We start from the raw sequence: 19529 nt of genomic DNA on the forward strand, positions 1-19529 counted from the left end.
TCCATTCCTGCAAGTTTGACTTTCCATTTCAAATAAGCTTTAAACTTTCAAATAAAATGCTGTCAAACAGCCCTGTAAAAGGCTTAATTCAAAGTGCAACATCACAAGTGTTCCTCTCGCCAGGATTTCACCTACCGGAGCAGTCCGTTGCTGTTTGCTTTTAAGAGAGGAAATCCTGAAATGGGGAATTCCCTGGGAAATGCACAGCCCGGCTGGGGCCAGCCCGGTGGCACCGTGTGGGGAGCGAGCAGGGAAAGCTCACGGGGCCAATGCTCGATGGCTCGTGCCTGTCCCGGGGAGCTGGAGTTAAATGGTGCTGGTTCTTCCTGGGTCTGTGGGCAGGGGCAGCCTGGGGGATGATCGTCTTGAGAAAAGATTCATCGTCGGGGAGGAAAACGCAGCCCTTTGATCTCAGCTACTGTTTGCAGTTTCATTATTAATCCCATAAGGTGAAGAGAGGGTTTATTTTGCTCAGGCCATAAATTCTTCCAGGGCAGATCTTTCCCTTACCCTGTCCCAGACCAGCACTACAACCTGCAACATTAAAAATAAGCCATGATTTCAGGCCTGAAAGGACTTTGCTAAATTGTCACTCTTTTCTCTCAGGTCTCTCTCGGGTCTCAGCAACCTCCATAGGTGCAAGCACTAAGTTGGGAACTGTGAACCTTGTGTGGCAACAGGGCTCTGGCCGGACCATGCTGGGCGTGATACTGAGCGCAGTCACCTGGGGAGGGAAGCAGCTTTTCCAGAGCAAATATCTCAACACCACGACCCCTGAACGAGGACCCTTCGTGCTCTTACGCAGGGGAATCCGCCTTGCGCCAGCCAGAGGGAGCGAAGCTGCCCTCTTGCACCGAGGCCAGTGAGCATCGCTTCACGGGCCAGCCACGACTGCAACGTGGTCGGGGCTTTCAGGGTTGCTGCTGTGCCGTGGCAACATGAAGCTCAACAGCAGCGCAAGGAAAGCCTCCCTGCGCCCAAGGCTGGTGCGGAGCAGAGCAGAAGCGAGCGCTTTCCCCGACACCCAGGGTGCTTTCTAGCTCCCTCCAGCAGCGAGCAACAGAAAGCGCACATGCCCACCAGCATGCCAAACTGCAAATAAAACCCCCTTTTAAAATGTGGTGGAAAACATGCTTTGTTGCAGCCTGAAAAGGCTGTGAAGTGCGCGGGCTCTGGCTGCACCGTTGCGGCGGGAGGGACGCGTCTCCATGGGAACCGTGCGGTTATTCATCTGGAACAGGCCTCGTAAGGTGCCACGGCGGACATCTCGCCAGGGATGGGGACAAACCGGTGCCCAAAAGGCTGACGGGGTGGCAGGGGCTCACGGCTGAAGGGGGACTCGCGACGCCATGGCCGTTTGCTCTCGCGGTTCCTTGTCCGGTGGCCGAGGTGGAGCTGAGAGCGGGTCGGAGCAGGGGCCCTGGCGCTGCCCTGCCCGCAGCCACCATCAGTGCCGGTGGATGGAGGTGCAGGGGGAAGGGCAGGATCCTGCACCCCGACAGCCCTGCCCAGGTGCTGACCCAGCCAGGGTGACGGGAAACAGAGCTCCCTCTTCCAAGAAATAGGAACGTTTTTTGAAAGATTCTTAGAATTTTAGAGGAAAAGAAGTGAAGCGAGGAGAGGGCTCTGCCAGCGTCCTTGAGCCCGTTGCTCACAGCAGGGCTGCTGCTTGCTCTAGCCAGAGTGCAAGCATGTGTCGGGACAAGCCCTCCCCTGCTACACCCCCTGCACACATGCACAGGCCCTTCCCAGCACCTCAGAGTATTTCGGGTGCCGCAGCCAAGCGCCCTGAAAAAGATGCCCACGAAAGCTAGGATGGGTCTTTCTACCTGCGGCATGTGCACATCTCCCCATCGTAAATTAAAAGCTCCTGGGCCGCTACATGCAAAGGGAATTTTTTCCCCTTTTTTCCGCTGAGCTCCTTCTGCAAACACCGAAGAGCTCCCAGCGATGCCAAATGTCTTCTTTAGGCTTGAAAAAGCAGTCAGAAACAGCCCAGTGCTGCGAGGAAGGTACTCAGGTGGCTCCCTTGGTGCAGGACAGGGCATGCCAGTGGCTTTCACGTCCCCTCTGCAAAATTAGTCTGAAGGGCACTAAGCCATGCACCTTCCCCAAAGGCCGCAATTGCTTTTTGGTCTAACTGGGGCCTTTCTTGCTTTAAAATCAAAGGGTGAGGTTTTCAATGAGTGTTTGTTCCTGTGCAAGGGGCAGCTACTGAGAGGGGGAGATGCAGAGCTCAGCAGGAGCCATTCAACCCACCTGCTGAACTACCCCGGCAGCAGTTAAACTCACCCAGGCCCTGGCATCGGGTTTCTCACAGGAATTTAGTCTTTTAGATAAAGCTGGAGTCTGGAACTATCTCTTAGCTCATCAGAAGAAAACAACCACTGTGTGTTTCAGTACCAAGGCTGCCACGTGTTGCAAAGGCGTTGAGTGCTGCAGCTCATGTTTCTCTTGGTTGGAGTGTTTTGGACTCCAGGAACACTCGGTTTCATGCCCCTCACGGCCCTGGAGAGAAGCAATGGCGAGGGCAAGAAGAAGGGCCAGGTGCCTGGAGCAACTCTGCCCTGTGCAGGGCTGAGCCACCCCAATCACCGCCAGTGCAAGGCACCTGAACCCAGAGCCCACTGCAGGGGTGAGGGAAGGTCAGAGGCAGCTCTGCCCAAATATTTGGGGCAAGTTGGGCAGGGATTTACATTTTCTGGGGGGATTAATGGAATTTATTACTGCCCTTCAGCTTGCAGGGATGGGAACAGGAGACAACGACCGTGTTGAGACAGGCAAAGCCAACTGGCCTGGATCAGCTCATCCCTCCTGGCTAGGTCACCTCTCCTCCGTCTCGTTGGCCTCTGCCCATCTGCGTGTCCTTCCTCTGCTGGATTCCTCCCTATGGATCCAGCACTGCTCACGCAGAGCATCCAACACTTGGCTTCCTGCGCTTGGCAGATCCATAACTGGAAAATAATTGCCACCCACACGAGGATACTCGGCCATAGCAGAAGGATTCGTCTGCCTCGCCTGATGCAAAGCCCACACCGGTCTCCAGAGCTTAAGAAACAGGTGGCTGGGTTAAGGTGGAGAGTGGGAGTGCCTAATGGCTCGTGGAATTGGTTTCCTCCTGTCTTGTGAACACGGGTTGACGAATGGTCACCGAAAAGACCACAACTTGTTTTTACAAAGTCATTTAGAATTAGAGGGACGGCACAAATGCTCGCTTGCCAGCGTGACGCAGAAACGCGGCAAGCTGCTAATTCATCAAGCCCAAGCCGAGGAACGCGCCCGCAGCCGCAGCAGGAGCCGTCCCCTCTGCGGGAGAGCTGCTTGTTCCCGAAGCTGCTGCCGGTTGGCGCAGCCCCCGGGTGAGACCACGCGGCTCCAGGCTTGTCCCATCTCCAGCCCAGCCCAAGAGGGCTGTGCCAGGGTGAACCGGGCTCTCTGCTCTTGCGGGGCAGGAATATTTTATAAACCAGCAGGACAGCACAGATGGGAAATGAGTCTACAGTATTAACATTTCCAGGATTAAGACCCATTGGTGTTTCTAACTAGCAGAAAGAACTGCCAGAGCTTGTATTAAATGATACTGCTGAAAGCTTGCCTCGATTCCTCCACCTCCAATGACCGTGGAAGGGACGGCTGCAGGGCAGTTGTAGCTCTCCCCGCTTATCACACCCCAAACTGCAGGACATTGCGAGGCCTTAGGGCACCTGGAAGAGGACAGAAATACTTGGCCATGATAAAATCGTTCAGGCACAACAGCATGTGGAAAAACCTCCCTCCCTGCTCTCTGGTGACGACACACCTGCACATCCAGCTCAAAGCACCAGCGGGTCCCTCCACCAGCCACAACCCAAAAGCCCGTGGCCAGTTGCTGGTGTGATGCTCGTGTCCTGGCTTGTGTTGCACGAGGGCTCCTGAAGGCTCCGAGGGAAGCTTTGCCGCATTATGGTAGGGCCTACACAAACCCCAGAGGGAGACAAAATGCAACATATCAACACAGGGTTGCTCACCAGTGTATTTCTGAAAGCCACCAAAACAGTGGGTGCTTCCAGGTGGGTGAACACTCAGGAATGAACGAGTCAAGACATGAATTGTGACTGCCCTGAGCCCCCCACCAGCCCTTTTGGGGCAGCACTAGGCGGAACCGGGGTGCCTGCAAAGCCCCTACTGCTCACAAAGACAGATGAGGTGACGGTAGAAGAGACGTCTCCTCTCTTGGCAGAGCCTGTCCTCTCCACACAGGTCCCTCTGTCCTTCTGCCTTGGCACCGAGGCCCCCTCCTCCCGGTGGCGCTTGGCCCACCTTGGCCAGGGAAGCTGTGGATGTGCCGTACCCGGTGCGACAGCTCCGGCTGGTGGCTGCCGAGGGCCGCTGACGGCATTGCCACGGAAACATTTAGGAGGGGGGAACATAGTCACGCCAAGCAAATGCCTGATTTTCCCGCTTGTATCAATCTACCTAACCACAAGGAAAAATCACAGATGCTTTTGCTAAATAACCAACACGTATATAAAACGCGCGCACACACATTTTCCATCATTGCTGCTTTCCACAGCACAATGAGAGAAGAGATTTAATTACACCCAAACTGTACTAAATCAAGAAGAGAGACAGTTGAAAATAGGGAGGGGGGGAAACCCATTTAATTCAATTTATTTAGCAGCATCTTTATTGCAACAAAGGTTTTGTAATAAAACGCAGCAAAACTAATGTCTCCACTTTACATGATTAAAAGCCATGTACTAGAAAGGTGGGGGAAGGAGACCAATAAACCCACTGGAGTGAGACATGCAATTTTGTTAACACAAACAGCAGGCACTTCATGTTCTAAAATTAAACACCTGAACTTCTACTGTGCAGAACAGCCAAGTGAAAACCGTGTGAAGATCTCTCTTCCAAAGGAGCGGCCCGGAGAACCGCGAGGGGCACACAAAAAGTCTTTACAGGGTTCTGGTACTCAAGTAAACAGGCAATTCAAGGCAGCGTCCTCATCTGGCTGATTATTTCACTTATTTATACGCTATTATTGCCTTGTCAAAAGTTGAGCGTCACACCAGCAGCAAAACAGCCTGCCGTAGACACGGATACACACAGCAGCAACACAACCCACTTTTCCTGGTAGGGAATAAGGGTCGGGATCCCCGGCGCTTGGACTGTGTGAATTCTCCGTACTTCACCATCCCGCTCAGAAAGTATTTCCACAGCCTATTCCCAAGTGCCGTTAGTAAATAGGGAGTGCATTTTCCATTCTAATACAATGAAGTTAGTCGACTTTCAAAGCTTTGCTTGGTGCTTTGAGCTCATTATTTCATTAACAAACAAGTTAACCGAGTTTATAAAAACTAAGCAGTTTTGGGTAGTTCCTAATTCTACTTTGTTCTGAATAGAGAGAGATAATGGAAAACAGGGGCGAGGTAGGGGGTGCAACTCCAAAGCGAAGGGTGAAACCCAACAGTTTTGCACATTGCACGCTTGAGGAATTACTGGAAGCTGCCTTAAAACAGGGCAAAAGACCGTGCTCCCACCAGAAACCAGCACAGCCAATCCCAAACTCTGCAAATGAGGAGAAACTGCTGGCATCACCACTCAACAACTTCAGTACCTCCTTGCTCAGATCCCCATATTTCATATATCTTCTTAAAAATACATGAAATTAAAACATTCATCTTGAAGACACCTGTGCAACTAATATCCACCATGCAATGAAGGCTCCATCCTGCTCCTGCTCAGGGCAGGCGTCCTGCTGGGCAGAGCTGAGCTCTGCTGAAGGCAGGAGATCCCCCCAAGGGACATTCCAACATCTGTTTTGGGAGCAGCAGGGACAGCTCCTCCTCACACGTTTTTGCTCCACAACCTCCCTCGCACATGCCCCCCCAGGATCTCATTAGTTCTGCTCGAAATTGACATTAACCAAGACATTTTAGCATGCAGGAAGTGACAAAGTATAATCCCAAATATCAAGCAGGCTGGAAATCTCTTCCTGAGCAACAGTATCATCTCCTGGACCACAATGTACGACCTCACCCTGGAGCAGGCAACTCCAGTGGCGCAGAGCAGGGCAAAACCAACACGCTCCACGCCAGCTCGCGTCCGCCGCTGGACCAACGCTTCGCCGGACAAGGAGCAGGGCTACTGCTGCCCCCCAAAACACCGATGCAATGGTCCCCAGCACTAACGCCTTCCTAACTCTGCAGTCTCAACTGCAACGGGCTTCGCCCTTCTTCCCGTGTCACCGGGAACTTAGTCATTGACTGCATAGGGCTGGATCAGACCTCATACAAGGCTCCTCTCGCAGCTCCGCCTACAAGCAGGCGCCTTTTGCAAGAACTACAAAACTCTGATGATAAACCCTCCCAGCGATTCCACAGGATAAGAAAGCATGGGGTCTTAAAGTGCTTAACTACTGGAAAAAGAAAAAAAAAATCTGTAGGAAAGAAGGAAATACATAATTTATGTTGCAAAATAAAGTACTTATAGGACGCTGTACTTTAATAGCTTTTCGATAGATATATTTAAAACAATGGAAGGATGCATTATTAAAAAGTTATATGTCAGCACTTACAATCACATCCTGGGCTAAATCAAAACCTAGCCTGGTTTACTTGCATAACATTTAGTTCTTCAGTTCCCAAAAAAGCACTGTTTGATGAAGGCCATTTTTGTCCTGTTTTTTAAACAAAAGGATCAATTTAGTCTTAAAAATCATATACATTTACATTCAAGGGTAATCACCTCTAGAAAAAGAACAAAACTACTGCAAAAAGCAAGTTAATTTAATATTGAAGAAAATATAAACAACCTTGGAAAAGGTGATACTATCCACGGGTAATTTTATACATAGATATATGTATATATAATACAGCATAAACACGTAAGGAACACAATGGAATCCCACAGTAACAGCTTATTCATGTCTCGACTCACGGCCGTGTGTTCTAGTTCACGTGCATCAGCACCCCTACCCGTCCCTCAGCACCGACTACAGCACGCTCCGTAGGGATGCTGCGGTCGCTTCAGCCACGACAATTAGCTACTAAGAGAAGACATAACAGGAGCCGCGCTCCTTCCCTGCCATGCCCTTCCCAAAATAAAACCGTAAGTCTGTTATTGGCCTGCTAATGGTATTTTCCACTCATAATCCCTGTGATCTGAAAACCAGAAGAGAGCCCAAACTGAACATCCCCACCTCGGAGGAAGTTTGCACTTACTGCATGCCTGTTTGCTTTGGCCATCTTTCGTGCAACCCAAAAACCAGATCCCGTTCTCGCACACAGATTTTACAGCCGTGTAACTGCACCGGCTCCCATAGCCTTGGCGCATATGCCCGGCAGCCTAACTGAAAAATGATGCGGTTTGATACAATACAGCCAGATTGTGTTAAATCCCGGAGCTTCAGGATCAAGCTGAACAGTACAAAAGCGAGGAAAATACAAGGTTACGACATGTGGAGTACTAAGAGCTCAGTAAACACTGAGAGTGATTCCAGATTTTTAGAAGATGAAAAGAAAATCATGCTCTGCTTCTCTCTAGCACCAAAACATAACGAAAAGGAAGTTCTTAGGTTTCTAAGAAAACCATTAAAACTTATAGGACTCTCAGAGGCAAGCCCCAAGGGGAGAATTTCCTGGATTAAAGAGAATCATTTTGCTATGGATTTCTATCTTAAATGACCTGTTGCAAGTTAAAAGTGACTTCACACACTTATGATGCCTTTTAGCCAAGCCTGCTGCTTAGTTAAAACCTCACTAGCAAAAACACAACCCGGATTGCATGTCCTTTAGGCTTAGCGGGGTTACCTTAAGCTATACAGAAGGGTGTTTCTCAAATACAGCATCATAATCATGCTACACAGCAGTGCTGGGAAGGGGCCGGGAACAGAGGACTGAATGGAGTACGAGCCTGGAAAACAGTCCCTCAAATAAAGCAGGAAATTCAGTGAAACAGTTCATATTGCCTCACTGGTAGTGTTCGTAAGGTCCCTCCTCACTACACCCTCTGTAGACCTTTGAATTAAGAGTATTGGATTTTAAAGTCGTTAACAGGATGCACATACCTATATCATGCTGATGTGGGGGTAAGAAAACAGTATTGCAAAACCAGCTCCAGAATGAACATCAGGGAAGAATGTCAATGAGAAATGGGCTATACTTTTAAGATTGTTTAAAAACTTACAAAGTTTCACCTCTTTGATGTAAGTTAGTTTGCATCTCAGACTAAAAGACTGTTATGCCCATGTCACAGTAAAATACCATTTCCCCACTGAAATCAAGTACAATCAGGATAGGATCTCACGCTGCTGAAAGAAAAAAAGAGTACGATTTATCCTGGGGAGAGAAGAAATAATTGAAAAGAACCTGGCATCAGCTGAACTGAATCCAAGATTTAAATTCTTCAGGAGGCAGCTTAAAAGTCTGTCATCTTAAAAAACAATTAACAGCCTAGATAGGTGATGTGTCTAACTCGTGGCCAGCTTCTAAGGAGCAAGACACATCCCTTTCATGAAGCATAAAAGCCATCTGATAGCATTTAAAATGTAATACAAGTTGTAACCATTCAGGTAAACTCTTGCTGTGTAGTGAGTAAATCATCCAGTATTATGTAATAAGATACCAAGAAACACTGTAAAAATACATCAGTTAAGTCATAACGCTTTTAAAAAGTGAAGACCTGGTGCTGCAGAAGTACATTATTTTCGGTTTCAGCTCCTGCCCCAAGAGAACAGCCATGGTACTGCATTATACCACAGACATTTGATTTTATTTACATCTTAAGCTTTAAAGTTATTAGGTCACCGTACTTCAATTTCCTGTATGGCACCAAATTTACTCTTAAAAAAGTGTCTCCGTGTGTGTGTGTGTACATGTAGCAGGCACCAAAATGCAACGTTCCATCCTATTTTCTCTAGTTTCCTACATCTCCTCGTTCGGTAAAGCAGCCGGTGGAGCAGAGTTCTGCAGACGTCAGTTACATTGCCTTCAGGGCAGCAATACGGGAGCCCAGATTCTCTTGCAGGTAATACAGCAGATGGAGTTCATAGTGCTCTCCTGACTCGGGTACCCTTATGCTGTGTCTTTCCTGAGGGTAGATCTACAATATAAAATAAAAGTTGTAAGTATCCACAAGAGTTGCAGGCACCAAAATTTAAACCAGCCCCCAAAGCCACATTCAAAATATTCATGTCACCTTCCTGCATTAGCTCTGCACTTGAGCTAATACACCCCATCTTCCATCCCCTGAAGCCAGAGCCAACCTGCCGCACCCTCTCATCCAGCTAGTGCGGTGCTGGCGGTGATCCGCCTGGCCGAACACAGGCAGATCCCGTCCAGAGCCATCACGGAAATCAGCACGCTCCCAGTTCTGCGGCATGGTGTGGGATACCTGGACTACATCTGCACAGAACCAGCAGGGTTTAATTAAATGCAGAACCCTGTTCCACACTCCACAGACATTGCTGTACTGCCTCCAAACTGCAGATCTCCTTGGGAGCAGCCTTAACTGCTCATTTGCCTAATAGTTTTTTCTGTTTACTCGTAAAATCTTCCTTTTAAGAAAAATGTGAGACTGAAATATTCCAGCTTTATCCTAGAATTCCAGGCTGCCCAGCACAGCCATGTTACAAGCTGCGATTTTGGACTCCTCAAAGACAGACACACTACCTTTACATCCGGGTTCTGGCCTTACCTGTAAGTCATACGGTTTCCCAGCTCTCACTAAAAAGCTGAGCAAAATACTGGTGTGTGCAAAGTGAACATTCTCATCCAAGAATCCGTGTAGCAGCAGCAAACGGTTTGGTCTGAGAAAAGCAAGAAAAACATTTCTAGGCAGCATCCCAGAACCTGCCAGTCAATTTCACAGCCCACAGACATCCCTTCAAACACACTCAACAGAAAAAAATACTTGCATTAAAGACAGTGATTTCACTATTGTAAATTGTTCTGGATGGACGTGTCTCCCAAACCTATTCTTTCCTCCTCTGAAAGTCCTTCCTGCCTACGCACACCATGGTCAGACCTTTCATCTGTATATCTTCTTTATTCTCAGAAGTAATTCCTAGCTTGGACAATAAAACAGCTTAACACTTGCTCAGAGGCACTGCTGATTTTCAGCTCTTTGGCAAGAAAGCCCATGGTCTCAGCCTGCTCTGCAGACAACCCAATACAGCCCTAAAGCATGCAGAAAGCGTTGTGATCAACTTATTTTTGTCTAGCTTAATATGGCCCTAAAGCGCTAAGCATATAATTGAAGATAGGTTTGTAATTTCTTTAGACATAAAAGACATCAGACATAAAAGTCCTTAATTACAGCTAGGATAAAAGGGATTACATGGAATGGCCTGCAATTATGCAAATGTTTATTCAAGTCTCTTAAGTTTACTAGTGTTGGGGTTTGGTCTTTTGTTTTTTTATTATTTAATACTAGCATTTATGACTCCAGGATTCAATTGCCAAGAACAGGGAGATAAAAATGTGTCCATAGGGCTTGAACTTTCCTGGTAGGAAAAGTACAAGGCAAGAGCCAGCACCAAACTTACTCAGAAGGAAACTTCTCAGCTTGCATGGCCACCGAACCTAGGTAATACCCCTGCTCGTTGTGGTCCGGGTGGCCCATGTAACGCTCTGTGTAACCAGTGTCATAGAAAATCCACAGCGTGACGGGTGCTCCGGCAATGGCAACCTGCAAGTTCAACAGGGCTCTCAGCATCAGGAGGGGAACGATAACATCTGACCCCCTGATCAGGGGACGTCCCTCCCTCCCACATCTCTGTCACTGTAATTGCCCAAAACACACTGAGAAGTTTACAATCCACAGCCTGCAGTGGAAAAAGAAAAGCAATCCTCACTCTCCCTCCCACAGTTCACACATATCAGCACAGTTCAGCTGTGATCTACGTGTGCTGAAACCCAGGCAGCTGCTGAAAGCAAGGAAGGTCCTACAGACAAATCAGAAGCAACACTGAACATATCACCTGCAAGACCTGCTGAGGGAAGTGGATTTTGTCCAAAATGCAGAGTACTCTGGTTTTGGGTTGCAAAACCTTTGTTCATTTGAATGTCTAACAGAAACTGGGGTTGATAGCTCCCTAGGACTCAGCAAACTACCTTGCATAGCTATGCCCAGCTTGCAGAAAGGCTTGTGAAAGAGAGACCAGCAAGGGGAAAAAAAACCCGAAAACAAACCAAAAAACCCTTTGCAAGGCAGGTATTTTTAAAGTAAAAATATAACAATCCTTAAGGACTTGAGACAGGTAATTATTAAACCTCCCAGGAATATTCAGGTTGGACTTAGACAAAGCAAGAGCAGCCACAAAGAACAAAACACATCCCAAGAGCAAAATCCAGCTCTTGCCACATCTCTACCTCTGAGACTTGCCCAACAGCAGTCCGGCCATTAACTACAGTGGTCTAAAGTCACATAATCACAAAAACCTCCTTTCAATACCTCTCCCCATCCCAGGTTGCCCTCCTGGCTGCTTCGAACACACTGCTACGCAGCAGCATGGGCAATGTGATCTGGGAATAGATCAGTCTGCAAAGAAACTAATCTCTCAGGGCTGAAAAGAGGGGAGGAGGAAGAGGAGGTGGTGTCATTTTTCAGCAGGATCATTTCCCTTAGTTGGCTCACAGCACAAAGAGCTCGGCTGACACGAAGCAGGCAACAGCTGAGACTATATAAGGTACCTTCAGCATCGGTGACTTGAGGTTGGTATAGCTATACCAGCACAGTTAAGTTATTGCAAGCTCAACAGTCCAACAGTTTAAAGCTCTCTTACACAGTTCCAGAGAGGGAATATCCTTCTGTGCTCAGCCGAATGGGGTGACCACTTGTTCCTCCTCACCCCAGCTCATGAGAACAGACTCTCAGATATTCCAGTAAAATTGGCGTACCTGAACAGCTCCCCACTCCTCTTACATGCCAGGCTCCTTGGAAGGTAAGCGCGTTCTGCCCAAAAGCACCCTGCTCACATTAATGCAGGAAGCCTCGTGGACAACACCACGCCTTCACACCAGGTCAGGGTTATGTCTGGCTCATTTGGAGCTGGGGGAAGCAAGCACAGTGATGGTGCAATCACATCACGCTCTTTGGGGCAGCCACACTCACGTAAGAACACCACACTCTCCTGGGGAGAAAAGCTGCAAGTTTTTGTGGAGAGGGAGGAAAGTGCAGCACTTAATTGCACAAATGCAATTTTCTGATCTGAGGCATCTCCGTTAGTATTAATTATTAGGGCTGTACTGGTATCACAGTCTCTGCAAAGCTGAGTCCCGTAGCTGTACCAGTACAGCCTCAATGTGAATACCAGTCCCAGACACCAATCAGAGCCTAACAGTGACAACAGGCTTACAGAGGAAGAGGATCTCAGCCCCACGCTTCACATAGGAACGCAAGTGGAGAGAACTGAGGAGACAACCCAAGGTCGCACAGTAATTTACAACTGCTCTTGCAATACCCATTGACGGCTGATTTTAAAAGGTACTGTGGTTTGTTAGCAGGCACTACCCTTAAAGCGTGAACAGATTTTCAGATCTGTTGTCTGTGAAGTATCAAAAAAACCCCAAAGCCTGGAAGTCTAATTAGAAATACCATGGAAGGAGTGTTTGCTAGAAAAGCGGCTTCTCTCTGAAGTCACCCAAATAGAAGAGTCTTGGAGCAAACAGCCAGAGCACTGTGCCCTCACTTGTCTAGAGCAAGCTCAAAAGTCTTTGTGCTGTGAACACCCATGGGAGGTTACACGACTAAGGGAAAAATTCTGTCTGCACCACCAGAATAAGTACTCAATGTGTGAACATACCCTGAAGATATCTGACCTCTGCATTAAAGCCATAAGAGAGAGGTAGCCTCCATAGGACCAGCCATGAATGCCAACACGATCCAAATCAATGAAGTCATACTGTGATGCTAAATACTGCAGCCCTTCCACCTGGTCATCTATTTCTATTTGTCCCTGGGAGAGGAGAGAAAAAGGTAAGTTTTGTTACTTCCAGGCAAAAGTTACATCCTCAGCATTTCCAGAGGTAACCTTTGCTGCTCCTGTTTGTGCAGCACCCAACCACACACCAGCACTCCATTGTGCTAGGCATGTTACAGAAAGATGACCCCCTTTCCCCATAAGACAACAAATACCTGCCAACCCACCTCTTAACTACCCTTTCCGTCATTTGTCTCCTTGCTTGTGGACAAGTAAGATTTTTCAGTGTTTTCACTTTCTGCTGTTATACAAGCAAGGCTGCGTTCGAGCTCTGTGCATAAAAATGTCATTCCCAACACACAGAGAGCTACACTGCAAAGCCAGCAGAGCCTGGCACAGGCCCTCCCTGCCTGTACACACAGCCAAACACACTCACCCTCTCCAGCCTGACACAGGAACTGCCCTAAATAATAACCCACGCTGTGAATGAAACTATCCTGCTTCATGTGAGCAGCAAAGCATATCTGGTGGGAGTCAGAGACCCCCTTAGGAACCACCTTGCATTATGCCAGCCAAGCTGGAGCTGGTTCACAGCCTCAAACCCTGACGTTACCTATTTCCCACATTGAGCGTCTTTCCGCTCCTCAACTATATGCAGTTCCTTGACCCAAACCCAGGCAGCGTCACACAGGCAATGCTGGGCATCTGTGCCAAATCAGTGCTTCAGCTCAGATAACTCTGGGACTCAAACCTGTCTCTGGCTGAAAACGAAGGGCCAGACTCAAAGCTCCACTTACCATTTTGTATTTAAAGGCTCCTTCAAACTTCAGCCCTCGGTGGCAGGATCCCCTGTTGTCAATGACAACGACAACGTAGCCTAAAGAAGCCAAAGTGTTCAAACGGAAATACTTGATTCCTTTAAACCGATTGTTCACTAGCTGTACCTGGAATAGAAGAGCAATGACACAACCATGTATGTAATGGAATCCAGAGGTCACCTCTTAATCCAGTTCCAGACTTTACTTATATTTACCCTCCTTTAAATGTTTTATACATTTTTATACATTTTTATAACATAAAGTTTTAAAGATCCCTACTCCCTGCTGCAGAATTCGCTCTCCCTGCCTGTGGTCTGCTATGAAATAAACTCTCTTCCCCCAGTACCAAGGCATTCTGTGTCACAGAGATGAAGAGCTGAACTGAGCTCCCCTGCAGCACCAATGGGCACAGAGCAAGAGGAGCAGCTGCTGACAGCACAACCCAATGCCGAGCCTGCAGCTTCCCTCTCCACTCTCTCTGTTCTCTTCTAGGAGAAAATCTTTCCTTTCACCAAGTCTCACTCCAGCTGCCTTGGACCACAGCAGAGCACAGCAGAGTTGGGGGAGCCAAAGCAGGGCTAAGGGGCTCACCTTCTCCTCTTCCTCAGGGGGAAAAGGAGGACTGGGGAGCAAGCTCTCTGAAGCACACGCTGGTAATGGTCAGTGCTAACAGAGAGCTCCCCTCACATACACATGGGGAAGTGGAAACAAAGAACTGGAGCCCCTACAGAGGAGAAGTGTCCTGATTTTGGCTGGGATAGAGTTAATTTTCTTCATAGTAGATAGCACAAACCCAAACCACAGCCCCGTACTAAAACAGTGATGATAATGTGGAGATGTTTTAGTTGTTGGTAAGTAGTGCTTACAGTAGTCAAGTACTTTTTCAGCTTCCCATGCTCTGCCGGGTGCACAAGAGGTTGGGAGGGGACACAGCCAGGACAGCTGACCCCAACTGACCCCAGGGGTGTCCCATGCCATATGATGTCATGCCTAGCATATAGAGCTGGGGGGAAGAAAAAGGAAGGGGGGGACATTTGGAGTTAAGGCATTTTGTCTTTCCAAGTAACCGTTACATGTGACAGAGCCCTGCTTTCCTGGGGATGGCTGAACACCTGCCTGCCAATGGGAAGGAGTGAATAAATTCCTTGTTTTGCTTCGCTTGCACGTGCGGCTTTTGCTTTACTTCTTAAACTGTCTTTATCTCAACCCATGAGTTTTCTCACTTTTACTCTTACGATTCTCTCCCCCATCCCACCAGAGGGGAGCGAGCAAGTGCCTGTGTGGGGCTTAGTTGCTGGCTGGGGTTAAACCATAACAGGGAGATAAAACAGGGACCGGGGACTATCTGCACTCCCCTTTCTCCCAGTTCCAGCTCTGCTACTCCATACCCGTTCTCAGGCAAGTGGCAGTGCCACGATCTATGATCTGGAAATCATGGCTGCTTACAGCGCCTTCGGCCAAGCAGCTAGTCACCAAATAGGCAAAACGCTGCACGCTATCCTCAGCACAGGGCAGGAACTGTTCGTACAGGAGAGCAGTGGAGTGATCCAGGCCAGCCCACCCCGCTGCTCACCAACATGCCACGCTCACCTGAGGCCCTCCGTAGATGAAGAGCACCGTGGGGTATTTCTTCCCTGGTTGCAGATTGTGAGGTTTGTACATCATCCCATAGAGTGTAAACCCCGTGGAACTCTCGAAGGAGAACACTTCTGGGGGAATGTAATCGGGAAGAGGGCCTGCCACAGGAGGGAACAGAGAGTCTGGTTTAGCAGGGAATGCATGAATAACACAGCTCTGCTCCAGCCCACCAGTCTTGCTGCAGTCCCAGTGAAGCTCTCCCATGCTTTCCAGTGGGTGTGGCTGGGACCAGGCAGAGACTGGGAATGCCCCAGCCCTAGGGCAGCCTTCTCAGTCCTATCACATTCCCATCCCTGTTCTGCTCTGAACAGTAGTAACTCTTCTCCCCTGAGACAGCCATTACAGGTACCCCATCCCTTCCTAACCCCACATAGGACTCACTGCATTAATACATGGAAAGCATAGGATGTAGAGCATGCCTTGGGGAAGGAGAGATGAAAGGGAATAGAAACAAAATGGAAAAATAAAAGCCCAAGAGCTGTCTCACCAAGACATGAGTAGGAAGCAGCACACAACTATTTAAGGAGTGTATGCCCTTCCCCAGAGGCCCAGCAGCATTATATGGTCATTAGCAGGTATACAGCACAGAGTAAATGACCACACTTAAACCCCTCCCCTGATGCTAAAACGGGCTCTCTGCAGTTTCTGCTGGCTCTGGCAGCAGAAACTTAGTAATTTTCACTCTAAATTCCTTCATGGCCAGTTTATACCAATTCATTGCTGAGCTGAAAATCTCACTCAGGTACTTCCAAGAACGCCTCACACAAGCATGAGGCTGAGAAACAAGTCTAGTCACCCGCAACAGCAAATCTCAAGCAAGCATATTCTGGGATATCTTTCATTCTGTGATCCTGGCTGTCCTTTTCCAGTTCCTTATCCATGCCATTACCTGCCGAATCTAAAATGGTAGCCCAGAATTCCTTTGTCCTATGAGCTGCATCATCTTCAGGTCCTGTCAGCCGGTAAAGTGACACACAGTGAGGGTTCTTCTGATTACTGTACTTGCTGATGAACATGTCGCAATCCTAGGGAGAAAAAAAAACATTATCTTGTACTGCTCAGTGTGGAGGCACAAGCAAAAGTGATCACATTTTTCTGCATTTCGGTCTTTCAGAAGATGCTTATGGACCAAATTAAACCAGGAAGTCTGGGCATTTTTGATAACAGCAGACAGACTCTGAGAAGCTACAGTCCTTAGAAAGACCCAGATATTAACACTCCAAAGCCAAAAATACACCTGCAAAACCAACAGTGGCATGAGGACCTTGTCACACATCTGCTTCTGGGTAAAGCATTCCCAGCTGAATGGGCTACTGTCCCAGATGCCTGGAACCCCACCCAACGCTCACACAGGCGCATCTCCTCTGGCGATCGCTCTACTGCCTACTTCAGGCAAAAAGAGCCAGGCTCAAACAGCTTCAAACAATTCATCCTGGCTCCTTTTGCCTGAAGTGAGCTGAAGAGGAACTGGGAGGTCAAATCTGGTTTCCAGTGCAGGTTTACACACTCACTGTGCAACACACAGGAGCACCCAACACAGTGTAAAATCTACTTTTGTTGTGGTCAAATACAGCCTTGTCTGCTGATTGATGAAGGATGAGACTGGCGATAAGCCACAGCACACCCAGCCAGCCCTGCTTATACAGGGCCTCACAGGCAAACAGGTACCTGGCTGACACAGCAGGCGTGAGAGTAACCACGTTCTGTCAGCCGCTTTACTTCTCCAGGATTCTCATAGTTAGCAACGTACAAGTGATGCTCCAAAGGTGAGTCTTTTGTGCCTTGAAAGTACACCAGTTTTTTGGCTTCATCAACATAGATCTGTCAAAACCAGAACAACACACCCCTCAGCATTGTTTCTTGCCAACAGAATACCCAGTTCTACTGCCTCCAAGTCTCACCCCCCATCCCACTTCCATAATGCTGAGTTACAGCACAACAATCTGCAAGGAATAAGTCAAGTGACTGTTCTTACTGTCCACAATGCTGTCAGTTATGATTTGCACTTCACACCTTGTTGCTCAGCTCTCTCATGCAGGTCCTTCACTCTTCCCAGTCTCCCCTATTGTTTGCCATGCTAAACAGAATCAGAGAATGGTCTGGGTGGGAAGGAACCTTTAGAGGCCATCTAGTCCAACCCCCTGCCATAAGCAGGGACATCTCCAACCAGACCAGGTTGCTCAGAGCCCCGTCCAATCACCCCTTGTCCTGTCACAACAAGCGCTGCTAAAAAGTTTGTTCCCATCTTCCTTATAAGCCCTCTTCAGGCACTGAAAGGCTGCAATAAGGTCTCCCCTCAGCCTTCTCTTCTCCAGGCTGAACAACCTCAACTCTCTCAGCCTTTCTTCATCGGAGAGATGCTCCACCCCTCTGATCATTTTTGTGGCCTCCTCTGGACCTGCTCCAACAGGTCCATGTCTTTCCTGTGCTGAGGGCCCCAGAGCTGGACACAGCACTGCAGGGGGGCCTCACCAGAGCGGAGCAGAGGGGCAGAATCACCTCCCTTGACCTGCTGGCCACGCTTCTTTTGATGCAGCCCAGGATACAGTTGGCTTTCTGGGCTGCAAGCACACACTGGCCAGCGTCATGTCCATCTTTTCATCTACTGTTACCCCAAAGTCGTTCTCAGCAGGGCAGCTCTTGATCCCTTCGTTCCCCAGCCTGTAATGATACCAGGGGTTGCCCCGACCCAGGTGCAGGACCTTGCACTTGGCCTTGTTGAACCTCATGAGCTTGTCCAGGTCCCTCCAGATGGCATCCCGTCCCTCGCATAACTCTGCCCCCCATTCTTTGTCATGTCCCCACTCTCCAGACCCTTTCCCAAATCACATAGGATATAAACAAGCCAGAAGGAAATCATGGCGGTAGCTGACTGTAAACCACTGCCATGTTAAATATTCCTCAGTTGTCCCATCTTTTTGAGCAGGCAGCAGAACAGATTCAAATGCTGGTCAACTTGCACACCTCATTCCCTAACTCCATTTCTAATTACCTAAATGGTACTTCAAAGACATTTACAAAGTCCAAACCAGTCCAGTAGTTCTCCTTGAACTGTTGGTTGATTCAAATGATCAAAGAATTCATCCAGCTCAGAGCTAGAAGAGCAGCAGCTTGGGGAGCATTCTCTCCCTCCTTGTGTAAGCTCACAAGCTACATGGAACATAAACACTGTATTCCGGCTAAAAAGAGACAGGGCTAATAGATTGACGCTGATCCCTCCAAGGAGTATCTCTTGATTCCAGAACAGCAGTTGGATACCATTGTGACATCTTGCTGCTCACAGAACATGTGGAATTTCCTCACTGCTGCCTCGCAGTATTTTTGCTCCCTTCTCCTCCTCTTTAAGCCTTGAACTTAGCAATGAAAACTGCTTGTTGACAAGGATCCACACAGGAACAGGCAGGAAGCCAACTAATGTTGCCTGTGTTGCATTCCCACGCTGCCAAAATCACAACCTCTGGTCCAGAATAGAGGTAGAGAAGGATGAAAGCACACTGTAGACCAAAAAACCCCCACATGACACACATGCTTAAATTCAATAGCAGGTTGTGGCAAGGCCCACTCTTCTCAGGGAGCTGAGCCTCACTAATGCGAAGTACTTATTTGCAAGGCCCAGAGATCATCTCCCTGAAGTGTGTGCTGCTTGCAGGACATCCATGCAGCAAGAGCAGAGACTTACATTGGATCCATGTCTGCCAAGCACCTCCCATTCACCACTGGTAATCGCTGTCTCCTCTCTGATGGGGCACTTGAAGTCACCTGCAAATAACCAACATACAGAGATTTTACACATTCACGTTTTACAAAACACGTGGTCACAATAATACTTCTTCCTTCCAAGCTTTTTTATTAGACTAAACCCAAGAGCAACCTGCCTTTACAGAAGACCCACACCTCAGCACAGACAAACGTTAGGGCTAGTACGATTTAAGATTCTGTGAAATATATGTTAAAGGGTTCACAGGGTTCAGCCTGAGGCCTGGACTTTTTAAAAAAAATTTTGCAGACATAGAGGTTTTATACTGAAAAATGGGTGTGCAAAGGTAATCTCAGGTGTCAAAAAAATGGGGAATTTTGCAACAGGGCAGGGAACAAATCTGCTTTTATAAGATGATCTCATTTCCCTTAGAATGAGGGAGACATAGTGGGAAAAAGAAATCATGCATTCA

At 48.2% G+C, this 19529-nt stretch overlaps 1 protein-coding gene across 7 annotated transcripts in view; it reads right to left on the bottom strand.

The window, feature by feature from the left end:
* Positions 1 to 6752: 6752 nt before the first annotated feature.
* The window catches only part of DPP8 (dipeptidyl peptidase 8), a 30062-nt gene continuing 17285 nt past the window's right edge, over positions 6753 to 19529 (bottom strand). For 4 of the 7 annotated variants that reach the window (XM_075100737.1, XM_075100735.1, XM_075100738.1 and 1 more), the window contains 9 exons: positions 19040 to 19119; positions 17029 to 17181; positions 16250 to 16385; positions 15313 to 15458; positions 13702 to 13848; positions 12788 to 12940; positions 10529 to 10671; positions 9679 to 9790; positions 6753 to 9084 (listed from right to left, as the gene is read on the bottom strand). In XM_075100737.1, the coding sequence (XP_074956838.1) occupies positions 8962 to 9084; positions 9679 to 9790; positions 10529 to 10671; positions 12788 to 12940; positions 13702 to 13848; positions 15313 to 15458; positions 16250 to 16385; positions 17029 to 17181; positions 19040 to 19119 (1193 nt within the window). In that variant the 3' untranslated portion in view covers positions 6753 to 8961. The remainder of the gene's footprint in view (positions 9085 to 9678; positions 9791 to 10528; positions 10672 to 12787; positions 12941 to 13701; positions 13849 to 15312; positions 15459 to 16249; positions 16386 to 17028; positions 17182 to 19039; positions 19120 to 19529) is intronic. The other 3 variants (XR_012661766.1, XR_012661767.1, XM_075100736.1) reach the window with 3 other exon arrangements.

The sequence above is a fragment of the Phalacrocorax aristotelis genome, chromosome 7 (genome assembly GCF_949628215.1).
Source record: "Phalacrocorax aristotelis chromosome 7, bGulAri2.1, whole genome shotgun sequence".
In the NCBI taxonomy this organism is placed as follows: Eukaryota; Metazoa; Chordata; class Aves; order Suliformes; family Phalacrocoracidae; genus Phalacrocorax; species Phalacrocorax aristotelis.